General features: G+C 38.3%; 1 protein-coding gene across 8 annotated transcripts in view; it reads right to left on the minus strand.

Moving 5' to 3' along the window:
• The window catches only part of BIRC6 (baculoviral IAP repeat containing 6), a 177,263-nt gene that overhangs the window by 22,012 nt on the left and 138,077 nt on the right, over window positions 1–17,174 (minus strand). For all 8 annotated transcript variants that reach the window (XM_066993893.1, XM_066993895.1, XM_048047739.2 and 5 more), the window contains one exon: window positions 195–405. In XM_066993893.1, the coding sequence (XP_066849994.1) occupies window positions 195–405 (211 nt within the window). The remainder of the gene's footprint in view (window positions 1–194; window positions 406–17,174) is intronic.

The raw sequence follows: 17,174 nt of genomic DNA on the forward strand, positions 1-17,174 counted from the left end.
TAAGTAGCATAATAAAACAGAAAATATGCATATTAAACACAAATCTAGATCAAGTATACGGTATGTTCTCACTCTGGACTGCAGGACTATATGTATAAAAAATACAGAACTGAATCTTCTTTCACTTCTATATTCTTAACACATTAATTATAAAATACAGCCAAGGGAAGGTTAGGGATGATGAAAATGATTACCTCAATCGGTTGGTATAGGTATCTACACAGGTCTTCATTTTAGCCAACAAGGTCCCAACAGAAGCTTGTGACTCCAGCTGTTCCTCCTCCTCTTCACTGTTTTCTCCAGACAGAGGAAGCAGTAACGGCACCATCGACGTGCAAGACGCAATAGCACGGAGTAATTCTAGCAGTGCGCGGTAGAGGGGCACATGTCGGGCCATATCCAAGACTAAGAGAAAAACAGTTTACATAAATTACTCAAATTGAAGATGGTCCTTCCACTAGATTTTTTTTAAACAGAAAAGCTAGATTTTAATAATTATTAAAATATTATTGACATTTAATTATAAAACATGGTACTTTATAACAACCATTTGAAAATTACGTTTTAATGGACTTGTCCAGAATGAACTGGGTAAGATACCTGGAAAACAAAGGTTAGCAAAAGACACAAAAGGACAAAAGAAGAAGTGCTAACACGGTACACAACATGATTACCACATTCTGTATTCATTTCTAGGAGCTTAATATACAATCCCGGCTCAAGGTGTATGCTGAAATGCCGAACAAACATCTATGGGGGGAAAAATTCTAACCTTTTAATCAAAGACAAAGTGAAAAGCCATATGGCGTAGCAGTGTATCATTTGGTATTCTAATAGCGTAAGCATTAATAAAGACAGACTTAAATATCATCAATTTTATTTATAATTACCTTCTCTCCTTTGGGAAAATTTGTCTGCATTACTGCAGGAATACTTACGGTCATGAAATAAATGAAGTTATCTTCTAAGAGGTCTAGCTTTTCTCCTTTCAATGGAGAAAGTATCTTAAAAACTGTCATGTATTTTCAGAGCGTGCAAAGGTTTTGAAAAACATGCCTATTTTATCTGAGTACATATGAAGCACAAGCCAGTAAAGATGAGTAGGAAGATATATAAGGTAGGCAGAGTTCACTGTCTTGGCGCTGCTCAGCATGAGGTATATGCATCACAGAAGTAACTGGGGGCACAGTACAGATATCACCTCTAGGACAGGCACGCAGAGACACACACGATTCTAACGGATTCTCTACCACCACATTGTTTATTTTTCTTTTCCACTTGCTCGGACAAATATGTAATGGATGTCATTTCAACTGACTTTATATCATTAATAGAAATCCTGAAAAATGTAGCAATACGCAGATACTTTAACACAGCTGCTTCCTCTGTCCCTAGGACACACTATTTTTAACCTAACTGCAGAAAAAAAAGCCATTGCTCTAGTTCAAAGTATTTACAAATGACTGAGTTTGATAAAATACATTTCAGCTTTTTCCAGAAAAAAAAAATAAAAAAAAATAACTGACAACTCACATTAGGACAGAATGAAGCACAGAAGAACTCTTTAATGTTTCATTTAGCACATCTCACCCTCCAAGCTAAAGCATATCACAAACTTTCATGTCCCATTACCAATCCCTTAGCTCTAAATACAGCACGACGGGACAGGGTAAATAGCCAACCGCAATTCAACAAGCAAGTTGATCCAAGTTTTAAGGTTTTCTCTCTCTTCTTTGATCTACAGTTTGCTATTGGTATTTTGAAACTATTAAAACAGCACGAACTCTCAACTGGGGAGATATTTTTTTTGTGTTGAGTACAAAGAAATTTACCAAAACAAAGCATTAATTTATCAGGTCTGGTATCACGGCTCTAAAAATATCCTGTGCTGAAATATGCCATATATTTAAATCAACCTTCATGGAACTTAAACATAGGCATTTAAGAAAATCAGTTTCTTATCTGTCAATTCTTACATTTTATTAGCCGTAAGACATGTATGGCTGCACACACATTCATTCCTTATGCTCAGTGCCTACTCTCTAGTGAACCTCAACTGCCCACAGAAAAATTCCCCACAATGCGTAAAACGTCCATAAAAGAAGCAGCAACAGGCCCGAGGTGAACAGGTTTGAGACGAGCTGGTGCACCTGATGCCTGGAAAGCTTTTCTTTCTTCCTTTAATTTAACCAAGAAGGTTTCATGAGGTCAGAATAGATCATCTCAAATCCGTCAGTGCTTGCCCTCTCCTCCTTTGCTGAAAGGCTAGTTACATTCAAAAGTAGTTGTGAGGGAAACCGAACTGGCGTGACTTTAAAATGGAAATGTTTTCCAGAAAGGCAGGAGAGAATTTACGCTTTTAGCAGATTCAGCTAACACACGTTGCTTTGCAATTGTTCCCTTGTGGAACAAATGAAATGTATCCACTTGGTAGTTGTTCCCCAAAAGCTGAAACCTTTCTCAATTGAAACCTTTTTTTTTTTTCTTAACCTTAATAAATTGTCTTTTTTTTTTTTTTTTTACATACTGCAATTTAGACTCTTCTAACTCAGCTCCTTCATATCATGTCTTGCATTACTTTTTTCCAAGGCTTTTATTGTCCTTATTAAAGATTATGACCCATGAAAGTATGCTTGTCCAAAACAAACAGAAATTCTAGAAATCTTTTCTAGAATTTCCCCTAGCCCCCAGTTTAAAGCCAAAAAGAGGGCAAAAAACATCTCTCTCTTAAGACTGGATATCTGGCTAAGCGTAAAACTCACTGTAGAGAGCTGAAAACTGGCAAACTTCTGTTTACTATCTTTATTTAGCAGTTCATCTACTCCTTGTGCCTACTTTACTTTCAATTGAAAGCGAATGCCAGACTGACTACAGTATATGTTTTCTGCAGATACGTCTCTGTTTTCTGAAATAGAAGACTCAAGCATTTTTTAAAATCTCTACGCTTCCTTGTAATTAGATAATCCAGACTGGGTAGCAATCGGTCTTTAAATCCTTATGCTTAAGCCCCTGGGATTCCGTGCTGCTGCTTTGCCAAGTGTCTGCCTGGCCCAGCGCTGCTGTTCTCTTACACGCTCACCTCCTCCTGCCTTGCCACAGGACAGCACCGGCCCGACGCTGGGGCTCAGCAAGTCCCGCAGCATTCAAACCAAAGTCCTGCAGCACTCAGACTCCAGCATCACCTTTACTGCTTTTAGGGCTTGCAGCAAATTTAGTTAGTTGGGCTTTTATCACACATGTATTCCCTTTAGATAGCATTAGGTATGTATTTGGGGAGTGCATTTCAGAAATATAAAAGATACAGCTTTATAACAAAAGTTATTGAGATCCCGTAATGAAGTCCTTTAAAAGAACCACATTAAAATACTAGTAACATGGAGAAAACTATAAAATGTAAACCTATTTCCATCAAACAGAAGCAACAGAACCTTTAGACTATGATCCTTACATACAGCTATCTCACCAACTGTGACCACAGCCATTTGAATTTTAAGCAAACATAAACATCAAAGAAGAACAAATGCTAAAGGTTAAATGCTAAATGCTAAAAATGCTGTTTTCTTTGAAGAATGCTATACCTCAGGAATATACTCAATTTTTTCTCTGCCTTACTGAATTGGGCAATGCAAGTGGAGGATAACATTTCGTTCATATTAAATAAAGTACCTTCTTGTGTTGGACTTTCATCACTAAATAAAAACAAGTAATTTTCCTTACAGAAATGCTATAATTTGAATAGTATTAGCAACCTTAAATATGTCAGAATTATTTTTATACGGGTACTTAAGTTGTATAAGAAGGTACTAACATCGTTTGATTTATATAGGCATATCCATAAGCAGACCGAACTGCCAATACACAGCATTCCTAAGATAACGGAAACAGGAGATCTGAATTCCTGGCTTTGCAATAAATGACAGATGGATACGTTATCCAGGACTCTGCTATCCCGAAGTCAAAACTGTTACTGAATAATGACAAATACCTGTTCTGAACAGCAGCCTGTACGGCGCCCTCAGCTCCCGCACCGAGTACAGCCAGACCTGCCGGGATGCTGGGCGCACACACACCAAACCGCGCACCCTTTCGCTTCTGCCCACCTCGGAGCTGTCTGTGGTCTCTGGCTCCGCACGGCTGTGAGCTGCTGAGGAACGTGCAAGCCCTAGAACCAAGCCGCATGTTTACACCAAAACAGAGGAAGAGAGATTTCTCTAGAGAGCAGCACTGCAACACCACCACAAGGTGGATCATGAGGTGATGACAGCAGCGCTCTTGGAGGTTGGACTCACGGTGGTGCCACAAATAGCAGATGTAAAGGGAAGTGACAGCAGCATCTTTATTACCGAGGTTGTCCTATTAATTGCAGAAATGACAGACATGTCCAAAAACCAGTGTTTTATTGTCCTTGATAATTAGCAATAAGTTCACTATAGCTTTTCTGGACAATAGGCAGTATGCACCTGAGGAGATTGGAGATCTCCTCCTCAGAGATCTCCTGCACGTGGGAGATCTTCAAAAGCAGCCTGGACATGGTCCTGGGCAGCCTGCTCTGCGTGTCCCTGCTTGAGCAGGGCTTGGACCAGGTGCCTCCAGAGGGCCCTGCCAACCTCAGCTGTTCTATGATGTTGTGATCTATACTCTCAATTCACACCGAAAAAGCATCTCAGGTCTAAACTTGCTTTTGTTTGTCGCGTTTAGGAAAAGCGGAAATCTCAGTCAGGTCAGTGCTACTTACTAAGGCAGGTAGGGATGGCAGATATTTGGAAAGCACCTCATGCTTCAGAGGGACAAGGTCCTTTTGAAAGCTGCAGACTTTCACAAATGCACAAAGGTCATGAGATACTACGGCACCTAGCACATTTTTGAGAGGTTCCACCACAGTCTAGTTGTCCCTGGAGAATAACTGATCCAGGTTCAAACATTAGCTGTGATCTCAGAAAACATTTTGATTGCTTTCCACACATCTATTTATTCATCACCAAAGCAGATCTGTTTCTTAAAAAGCCTATTCATATGCAATTATAGCTTTGGTATATAAAAAAGCACGAGAGCGGGTGGTTTCATAGGATCAAAGTATTGCCTTAAATGGCATAAGTATCTGTAACAAGATAATGCCCCAAGTGAGTCTAATGCATTTGCTTTCTTTTAATATTATACAATATTCAAACAAAGAATAGCCAGGCCTAATGGCCCATTAAATAGATAATACTGAGCAGCAATAAATTTTTCTGCAATTCATTTAACATCCTCAGTACAACTTAACTGGGTATGAATAAGATTATAATACTTATTTCCATTGCAATGGACATTTAAAACATAACACACAGAATAAACATTTATCTTAAAATAAAGGAAACCATTAATATAGCATATCCACTACATCAAAAAATCTTCACACTTTACAGCAGACTGAAGAAACCAATGGAGAAGAATAATTTCTAGGAAAATGATGAAAAGTTCTGCTTTACTTGCCTCTAATGTGAAGGCATTCCTGCTGTGATTCTTACCACGACTCAACTAGGAATTCCTATCCTGAAGTGCTTGCAAACATCACGTTTGCATGAGGCAAAACAAACACTTGAGAAAAACGAGAGCCACTTGAAAAAAAAAAAAACAAAAAACACAACAACCCCAAACCAGTTGTAAATCGCACACTGACAGATAGATATGATCCTGGCTTTTGTACTATGAAGGAATCTGCACATAGCTGTTCTTAATCCATCCTCTGTACTTCATTTCTCATTTACTCGACTTGCTTCATTTCAGGACTTGTCTTGAATTTCAACCAAGACCCACAAAAGTATCACTTTCTCAAACTACTTTTTGTATGTGCAGTTTCTTTTACTTTTGAACAAAGCACACGACTGCCTTTCTGCCTTTGTTGAAGGAAACGAGGGTGTGCTGGTAGCAGCCACAGAAGGCACCCCTGGAAAACTCCTTCCAATTTACAGCCATTTCTTTTGTTTTCTTGAAGAGCTCTGCCAGGCAGACATGAGAGGCATGGTCACGAATGCACATTTAAAAGGAAACCACTGAAAAGAAAAAGGCATTCTATAGAGAACGCACAATCTAGAAACAAGAAATGTAAAGTTAAACTTAAAAATTCCTGCAAATGGTTACAAGTATGGCTTACATTTAATAGATCAGAAGAGGGGAAAAACAGTTTAAAACTTTAACAAATTGATTTCGATAATCCAAGATAAATTTGAATTCTGATTCTGCAATAATGCTCATCTCCCATGCCAAGAGGTTTGCTTCTTGCATGGGGCAGAGTTCCAGTGACCCAAGAAACTCCTCTAAGTTTTATTTCCTGGTTTGGTTTGGTTCTACTTTTCTCCTTTTTCAGTTAGACTTTATATCTTCCTAGAAAGATGAAGTGTTTTTTTTTTTTCCTTCAGTATTTATCAAATCCTGCATCTATTTTAAGTAATGTGAAAGAAAACCACTAACAGTTATGTAGAGCAACTCATCTATTTACATCATACAAAAAGCTGAAAACTTTCTACAGTGTAACTGAACCTCCCCTGCAAAACCAAAAACAAGAAAATACCTTTGTATTCCAAGAATCTTTTATTTTTAAAGTAGTAAAGTTTAAAAGACACTGGTCTCATGAATTTAAAAAGCTAAAAGTAGATAAGACATTCTCATTACCACTCCACTTATTACTAACTCTAAGTCCAATGTTAAGATCATGACTGCAGTACAACACAGACCTGCCACTGATTTTTTTTAACCTCCAAATCATTTACCAACAGCTCTCAAAGTTCTGTCAATTTTATACCATTCCTAAAATATGCTTAGTAATTAGTGAGGATGTATTTTTGATGCTACAGTATGTTATTCAAACCTAAAAACCACAGCTGTGATTAAATGGAAGATTTCGGGATCTCATTCTCCTATTAAAGACTTTCAGTAGCAAAAAACACCACTGCTCAAAAATGCCACACAAAAGAAACACTAATTTTGTATTTTTAATTAAAACCTTCAGACACAGCCTTGTGGCCACAGGTACTGCCAAGCGTACGTGTGAGACACGGTGTTTCCAACAGGGCCCCTCTTCTTCCTCCTCTTTCTAAATATTTTACAAGTGCAGGCGTCCCTCAGCCCCTTTCACCGCATCTTCTCAAACATATGATCTATGAATGCAGTCCATGCTGCAGGCGATAGTGTCAGTTCCAAATGCGTCATGCTCTACTGCCTCTTGATTTTCTGTTTCACAATCAACCCAGGGCAAGCATCTTTTATAATAGGCCTAATTAGCACCCTATGTTCTGCTCCATTTTCATAGAAAAAAAGGATTGCCTATAGAATGCTTCAAAATCAGAGATCTTTAAGAAATCATTAGCCTTAGGGCAAAAATAAAACCGAAGTTTTCTAAATATTGTCATCTTGTAATCATTTAATTAGCCTGACTTTTACTTCACTTTTCATTATGGGAATGACACAAACATTTTCACAGTACCATTTTTGATTATACATATTAAAAAAGGCATCAGAAAAGACTAGTCTTTTTGCAATAGGAGGAGGGGTTAAACCTCATTTTGGAAGCCTGCTCACAGCTACTGAGTTTGAAACCCTGTGCCAGAGCAGAGTAAAACAATGCAAGAAGGGGGTAGGTGGGTGTGTGCCTCCCAGCATGTGCAATGTCAGGCTCCAGGTTGATTATGATTATTATTCTTATTCTGATCCAGCCCTAAGTCCTTGCTCCTATAGTGTCAGCACCAAGCTCATTAGCAGTCCAAAAAAAAAAATAAAATCAAATGTCAGAAAATGGAAAGAGAAATTAGAAATTACTTATTGGGACTGCACTCAATCAATAGTATGACTTCCACAGTGTTTTTTTTCCCTTGTCTCAAAAAGACAGGACAGAACTGGCAAAGGGATGAGAGGTGACTGAACAATCGAGCTTCTGCACTATGTAAAATGAAACAAATGAAGACTTGGCAGCCTCAGTGACTGATGAAGTGTATGATAAAGTTTTTCTAAATTATTAGTAAAAAAAAAAAAAGAACATGAATAGGGCTGATGGGTGCATTAAAAGGACTAGGCATGCCATTAGAAGACTGCAAATTGTGAAAGAGCAGCAGTATGCATTACACAACGCATCGCTGTTGAACTTTGGAAGAGCTTAGCACTAAATGCTGTGGCATCAAATATTGTTACAGGTTCAAAAGTAATTGGGTAAAGTCATGTAAGAACAGGGCACCGAGGACTAAATGAGGTGACACAAGCCCTGGCCACGCAGCAGGAATAGCAGGGCGGCACTGGTATGTTAGCCCCACTCCTGTAATTCTCCCGTAGGCAACTCTCATTGTCCCCTAATGGTGATAAAAATAACAGGCTAACAAACGTGGGCTGTCTTGGCACTGCTGCTCTTGTAAGCTTCTTCTAGGAAATGCGGAAAACCCAACATGTTAACTGCAGCAGAAAAAGGAAACAGTGTATTTCAATTACAGAGGCAAAATGCATTGCTCAAGTCGGTCAGTCATCTCGAGTTAGTGCAGGAACGCTGCTCAAGGGACCAGACCATTGCTCTTAACTATTTCTGTTTCACTTAACTTTTCACCAAAGTCAAATATGCTTTAAATATAAGTATTTTCAGGAAAGTTTTGTTTACTAGTGAAGTTGAATAATGTTACTCACTGAAAAACTTGTCATAAATACATCCATGAACCCAGAAAAAAAAAAAAACAAAAAAAAACACCTTTGCCAGAAGCACGAGCTATTATTTCATGAAGCCAGTGCGTACAGCTGAATAAACAGACAATTTCCTTTGTTTTGAAAGGAGCGGGAAAAAGAAACCCAACTGATATGAAAGATATAAAAGAGAATCTCAGCTTTTAAAGCATAAGCGACTACTAAAACCATGCGTTATCCACAGAATTGCAGATATTACAACTTCCATGCCACACTCAAATCCCAGATAATGGAACCCATTAGAGATACTCCTCTCTGCCATTAATACTTCAAATAGTCTTAAAAAGGCAGTCAGTTAGTGAAGGGATATTTCCTGGAGGCTACAGAGCCATCTAACATGGGTAGTGGGAAACATATTACCAAGTAAGAATAATTAATGAAAACTAAAATTGAAACATTCCACATTCATTTTTGTTTTGGCTTTCATTTGCTGTTTGCTTGCTTTGTTTTTAAATGGTGCAGTAAGCATCAGTGTAGAAGGGATTTAACCAAAGTACTGCAGAGGAAACTCCTCCTGCCACTGGATCCAACACTCTAGCTTCCAAAAATCTCCCCTCCCAAAGATCATTGGATTTACCCAGTATCAGTTCTTTAAAACCAACAAAATACGAAGAAAAGCAAGTACAGGATAAAGCTCTAACCAAATGATGTTTGCATCCAAATCTAGAAAACAAGTATAAGGAAGCATCAACGTAAAGCTGCAGGATAGCTTTAGATTATCCAACAAACATACACAAGGATATATTATCAGTGATGATAAAAGAAAAAGATAGAAGGAAATATATATAAGGGCAATCAGTGAGTGCTTAAGAATGAAGGTTTTTTGCCTGGTAGAGGATGAAAAAAACCTCCATTATTAATACACCTCTTTGCTATGGCATTTAATAAGATAAAAAAGACCAATAATTTATATTTGAAGTAGACATAATGAAATAAATCTAATACTAGAGGTAAGCTAAAAGCATAAAATTAATTTTCTACTTAACCAAGGAGGTAAGAAAAACATTTTTCCTCAGAGAAATTACCTGACTTAAACAAATAGCCTGTGGACTGAAACTTTCTTGACAAATAACTAAGTAAATAAATAAAAATCAATAAAAGTCACCCCATGTTAAGCCTGTTTGAGTTCTGATGCGATCAAATTCTTGCACTTAACACAGTAACTGTATTTGTTGGCCCATTCATTTGCTGCAAGCTCAGATGGCACATTGCAAGTCTGTTACTAGAGCACAAAATACATGCTTCCCCCCTTTTGAATTCCTAAATCACAAACCATTAAGTTAAGCAAGATAACTGAAGTTAATTCTCAAGTGCTGAAGCTAATTCTCAAGTGCAGGCACTCCACAGAGATGAAAGGAAAGGTATTACTGCTTTGACAACATAAAGCATGATTTTTGAGGAAGTTAATCTGGCTTTCATCATCCCTGCACTGGGAGAAGGAATAGTGATTTCACTATTTTTGGCAAGCCGAGTGGGCAAGCAGCCACCTTGAAATGGTCCTCAGTCTGACTGTTACCCCTTCCAGCCCATAAAACAGTCACTAGTATTTTAGGGTAAGATGGGAATTGAAAATTAGATGGAAATCTGCCATTTCATAGCACATGCTGCAGAAATCAACATGGAAATTCAAAATTAGATAGTGAAGGATTACTTTTTTTTTTTCTTTTTTAAAGACATTACTTCAGCAGATGGAAAAAGGCCAAGACTCACGTCTTCTCTTCAAACTACTAGACCATCAGCAGAGGATACCAACATTCCCGTGGGAATGGGGTGAGGTGCAGTTACTGTGCTTCGCGGCAAACTTTCTGTACGATTGGGCATACCCACCAGATCATGCCTTCGGGTGACAGCACGGAGACTGCCTTATTCTGCCTTAAATAGCCAAACAGTTTGCTTGGCCATGATGGCAAGAGCCTTTGTGAATCGTCCCCTAACTCAAAAAAAAACCCAACATATGCTTTTGTTAATAAAGAATACTAGCTTGAGGTTGTCCTCAGTCAGAGAGGACAAGAAGATCTGAGCACTATTAAAAACCCAGAGTGTGTGTGTTGAAGTAAGCTATCATAGATGAACTCGTTTTCTAGACTAGCTGCTTCAACTACAGAGATGTTTCATGTGACCTCCACTCAATACTACAAATACACTCAGATTAAGAAAGGAGGTACTATGACAGTGCCTGCATATGAATATAGGAAATGCCAGATATGCTTATAACATTTTATTTTTAAAAAGAGGAGAGAAAACGAGACTACACACAAAGGACAGATGTGACAGTGAGACTTAATGCCTGGAATAATCAAGACCTATCACTTCACCAAACAAATGAGACTTTCAGCTGCTGAAATGAAAGCCAGCGCCCCGCGTTGCACTATGTTCCTCTTCAAATGCACGCTGAGCCACGTGCCTCTGAACTGTTAAAACTCTGCCCTTTGAGTACAGCGAACTCTTTCTCAGGAAAGATGAAGTAAAATATCTAAAACTAACCATGGCAAGGTGCTCACTACATGAACAGAAAGAAATCTTGTTCAATTATGCTACCTACATGATTGATTAAGCCACTAATATAGAAAAAAGACAAAAAAAACTTTGAAAATGCATTATTTACTGTCCTTTGGGGAGTCTCTTGTGGACACCAATAAGAGACTCATGGCCCAGTAAGCACTTATGGTGCCTTTAGCAATAAGGAGCAGGACAGGAGAATAAAACTGAAGGAAGGAAGTGGCTCCAACATTTCTGCAATATTATATGGCACTACAGGACACCTAGTGTGATGTCGTAGTCCTCTGATGCAATAGTCTCTTTTCAAAAAAGCACTGAGGCTGTAGGTGATGAAAGGCATCTTAATTCTTAATGCCTCCAGTAAAAATCAGTGAATGTGTTGGCAGCACGTGGCAGACAGCAGTGCAATCTATTCCAGACAGCCAGCACTCATACTCCCAGCCACATTTACCAAGTCTAAATGAAACCATTGGAGATGTACAGTCTGACTGAAGTAAAATAAGAAAAAATGGGAGCCCCGATAATAGTTACTATGGAAACCTTGAAAGATGCAATGTGGTACCTCAAATTTTAAATGTCCTGTCAAATGTCTTTACCAATTACAGTGCTGAGGGAAAACATTTAGTAGTTAGAGGCTCCCAGTCTTCTCCTATAGGCAGGGATATACCGACCTCCTATAGAGCAGTTTTGGCTTCCAATTAATGAAGTGAAAAAAGGAACTGCTGGATGAAACACTCATGGGCCTTAGCAGTGAGATAAAATGGACCAGGAAAGCTTAAGGATAGACTCTCTCCACTTTAAACAAGGCAGAAACTCTACTGCCATATCCCTTGAACAGTCTCATCAGTGACCTGTGTCAGTTTTTGTAAATTAAACAGATATCACAAGCTAGTGAAGAGAGAATTTCATGGAACACTTACAGCCAAAACCAAATACTTTTGAACACAACAGCTCCTACCTTTTATTTCTCAAGTGAATAACCCAAAACAAAAGTACAGAAACTAACTTCAGTAATGAAATGAACACCAGCTGCATCACAAGTATGATTTGTTAGCTTCTACACATCTTTCTATCAAGGAAGCTTATTAAAAAAGATAACTCATCTTTGGAAGGCAAACACCACAATTTAGTTTCCTTTTACATAAAACATATTGCACAGCAGAGTGCAAGGCATCAAGGTCTGCCAGAAAAATATACCTCACATTAGTACCAGAAGAGTAATGTTTAAGCAGATCCAAAGGGGATATAAAAAAAAATACAGGTTCTTGGCAGACAGATACAAATCCATAAGTAGTCTGTTGCTCGTGCTTCAAGACAATCATACTATCCTGTAACCACAGAGGTCCAGAACTTCATATTGGTCTCCAGATGAGAGAGCAACCTTGTTTACTAATGCAATCAGGATTGTGCTGTAAAGAACCTTCAGGAACTTAAGTCATTTGGAAAAAACTCTGTGATTTAAGGCACACAAAAACAAACAGACAAAAAAAAAACCAAACCGAAACAAAACAACACTCAATTCCAGAGAACCGTTTTTCTGAAAAATACTCCACAGAAATTAGGCAGCAAATGGATAGGCAAAAAGCAGAAAGAACAAGGTGCGATGTGAGAAGCCCCACTGAAATCCTGCCTTAACCCCTTCTATCTCTCAGCTGTTAAGTTTTCAACCATCTTGCCCACAATACTCCCTTCCTTATGGAAAAATCTAACATGTACTTTAGTTCACTGTGATCTAGTGAGCGGGGCCAGAGGTTGCAAGTTAGTTTGAAGTATGTTCCACATATACAGCTGCAGAAGTCATCAGCAGCTGTGTAAATCAGTGCAGAGCTCTCCAGTTAATGGTCTGATGTTCGAAAGCAATCTACAACAACGTGCAGTACAGGAACAGATAAAGATTGAAGTAAAAGTTACAATCGCTCAGTGAGCTTTGCTAAATAATAATTTCTTGGAAAAAAAACCTCATTAGCTCTTTGGAGCTAGTAAGATATACTCTTTAAACAACTAAGCGCCTTATTTGCCACACAATCCAGTACCCAATTAGAAATGAAAGCCAGGATGCACTATTCCTCATAACAGTTACATCTTTAATTCTCAATACCATGTTTTGATACATACTTCTTAATGACTCCCTATAAATTACAATAACGTTCTGCAACACAGTTGAGTGAGAAGCACAACTTTACAATTGTTTCTTTCATAAATATTGGGTATTATTAAGCATTCAAGTGAATAATAAGTTTTGATATTTTCAAAAATATCTGTTCATGAAGTTCTACTCCAAAAGCACTATCTACTACAAAATAACCTGATACCTTAAGTGCTTTTAAAAGACAGTAAGCATATGTTCATATTCTTTTGCAACAGAAAATAAGAGATTTCATGAGGAGAATATCACGGTCTTGTTCCAAAACCATTTACAAGTAAGGATGAAAAACCAGAGGAAAGAGATGTAGCAAGAGGTGCTGTGATTGGTGGTATCTTCCAGATTTCTTTTTTGTTTGCTTTTTAAAAAGAGCAGTCATCTGGAAACTCATACGGACAAGATTTGTTCTTACTCACCAGGGGAGATGCTTTAATGCCTTTGGAGAAAGAGGTATTTGTTTTGGTACTGTTCTCCAAGAGCTGGACTAGGATCAGTTCTCACTGCTCTCCTGGCTTGCCCATGAGAAGGGCCCAATATTCACTTAACAGATTCCTCTAACACAACAAAATTTATAAACATGACAGCTCAAAAATGTGGTACTTGAAAGCCTTAATTATCCTCCTGAAGCATGCAGCCTACACTCAAACCAATTTGAAGAAACAGTCCCCAGTACTTTTGACAAAAAAACTCTGGAGCTGCAAAGAACAGCACTGAATCATCATTGAAGCATCTTAAAATTAACTAATCACTTTTTAAAGGTACAACCCCATATAAGAGATTCTTTTTGATATAAGCAAAGATAAAAATGAAGATGCCTGACGTCCTATGTGAGATGAGAAACAACAACAAAAAAACTCGTCTTTGCTCCATCATTCCTTTCCACCACATTCAGACCACACCTGGGGCTGAAACCCTCACCTCTACCCCTCAGCAGCATTCATCAGTCACTGACTCCTGAGTTGTTTCCATTCATCAAGAGAGCGATTAAAATAGTTCCCCCCAACCCAATATAGGACGTATCACTCGACACCCTCCAAAAGCAGGCTGGCTGAGCTAGCAAACTTACCACTTGATAAAATACTGGTATGCATTCTGACCATATCCACGGACAGCAAAGCAGCAGTTGATCTTGGCTGCTGCTAAGAGAAGTTGGTGTCAAAAAAGGCTGTGGCAGAAGAACTGGTATTACTCCCAGGGTCGAACTACTTTGGGTGGCATTTATAAAGCTTTAATTGATTTCTTAATATAGAACTATTTTAAAGCAAGTGTGAGAGATTACAACAAGCAAGTTTCAGGTGAGTGAAGACTGATATGTGGGAACAAACTAGAATAATTTATGTAGTTAGCTCTGAGAGAATTCTGTATTTTTCCAAGGATATTCTCAATCAGTAACTAAGTTACAAGCTCAGAAAAGAAAAGTCATTGAAGTTCCTCAGTCAGAAGAAAAATTATTACAAGATGTAGATGCATAGGTGAAGAGTAAACATCATCCAATCAGTGGTAAGAGGAAACACACGAAAGAGCTGTGAATGAGAGCAATAACGAATCTAAAAGCAACGTGCACTGCTACAGACGCAGGATCTGAGTTCTTTTTTTCTCAACAGGGTAAATAAAGACTTGGAAAACCATCTCAAACTAACCGCACCATCCATCACTGCTGACTCAAAGGCATTGCTCGTCACCTACATCATAAAAAAAAAAGCTAGGAACTCCCACAAAATAAATAAAAAAAACACACAACAGTAGCTGTGGGTAGTTCCCATGAGAATTAAAAAAACAAAACCCCAAAAAACCTAAGGAAGGAGGATGAAGTGGCATGGATATCCCCTTCTAGCTCATGTTAGGCTAACCAGTTCATCTTAATTATTGCATCTCCCAACAGACACAGCTTTGCTCTGTTGTTCTGCAATTTAAACCAAAAAAGTGTCAGATCTCATAAGTGCTTATGGAGTTCATGGAGGTCATCACAGAAGAAAACCACAATGCACTACCTACAGGATGCATTTGCTACTGCATTTCAAGCATTTTCCTGCATCTTAGGGAAAACACGGAACAACTACTAAAGAAAACAATCTTCATGGATAAATGATGTATGAATGATCTTTTGGATTTTGTTACAGCTTCCTAACCTGAATAGATTTTTAAGTCTAGACATTTTTTAATTTTTTTTCTTTCCATTTTCTCCTTCCAATTTTTCTTTACGTTCTGCTATAATTAGCAATCTTTTACAGAGCATTTGCTCTCTGTAAGGGCAAGCAATATGTGACACAAAATACGCATTTTTAATGAAGATATAGCATACAGGATTATCTTAGAGTACATGAAAATCAAAATTGTATTAATCCATAAAAATGAGTTAGGAAAAAAAGAAAAATTATACCTTGGTTAAGAGTTCTTGTTTCTTTTGTAAGTGTGATGTTATGGGTGTAACACATTACCCACAGCAGTAGTGTATAGCAGGATAATGATCATCTGAAGTCCAAGACCGTAAATCATTGAATCTATACCACTGAGCCTTTACAAGACGGCCTGGCAACCCCCTCTTGTAGTATGAATATCTTTAGAATATGACATATATTTGTATTGCCTGAGGTCTATTTCCATGCAATACAAATGCTCAAACATCAGCAGTAATGAACAGAATGACCTCCAATCAACAGAATTTGCTCTGCTCTGGGATGCTACATAAATTAGATGCCAAAGTCTTACCAAGTGCTTTAAAGCTTTGCCTAAATGGAAATAACAATTCAATTTAGTATATTTCTGGATACCAAACCCAATTAGTATGTAATTTAATGTTCAGCCCAAAACAGGTGCTTTTATTACTGACTCACATAAGATGTACTGACTCTAATGCTACTTTACGTAAAATATCTCCCCAATCTTCCAGATACAATCAAATACGATGCATAAATCAAGGCCTTTTCAAATCAAGCCTGTATTACTCACTTGAGTCCACGTGAAAAATCCCATGTGAAATTTTCTCTTCCCATTGGAGATGCATTGTAGCTATAAGGAAATTATTTTTAAATACCAGCTTTCACCCCATACAGATGAACTCCTCGAGGTTCCTGTAATTAAGAAACGTTAGCACTGACACTTTTTTCTACTTCTTTTTTCCCCTTGAAACAGCAACTCTTTGACAGCACTGACAACTGAGGCAGCTACTGCCCCATCCCTCTTACTGTGCTGTGCTGTTGAACTATTTTTGGCTGGGTCTGTTCTCAAAACCATGGCATTTCTGCACAGACATGCACCTCAATACAAAGGAAGGACGGACGGGCCATCAAACCAAGGTCCAGGCAAATGCTGGATCTGAATCATTGTGCAGGAGCTGTCACTCCCCCTCAACTGCTTGCAGAGGGAGCCTAGAGAGATTCGTTTCCCTGGGTTTGTGCAGCCCCTGAAGTGTCAGCTGCATCACAACTCTTTAAACGGAAGACTGGTATGAGAGCTCAACCATGGCAAAAAACAGGCCAAGAAATACTTTGTGAGTCTTTTGCTGCTCTCTGCAGATACGTCTTAATTAGCTGGTTATTGGCAGTGCAGCTGCTGAATTTACTTCGTTGTCACCACTTACGCTTGACAATATTGCACAAAATTCTTCTGCTGACCTTGAATCCTTTAAACCAAGTCATATTAAATTGACAAGGTGACAGATTCCTACCCTCCAAGTAGATCATTAATCTTTAAATAAAAGATGCACATTGCACAGTTTCTCTCCTTTCACAATGGGTTTGGTTTTTAACATGTGAGGGTTAATACGATGTAATGGCTTAAATATTAGATTAGTTAGGTGCTTTCAGCAACGTGAATGATCAGAATACACAGGTGA

This window comes from Anser cygnoides, chromosome 3 (genome assembly GCF_040182565.1).
Source record: "Anser cygnoides isolate HZ-2024a breed goose chromosome 3, Taihu_goose_T2T_genome, whole genome shotgun sequence".
Lineage (NCBI taxonomy): Eukaryota > Metazoa > Chordata > Aves > Anseriformes > Anatidae > Anser > Anser cygnoides.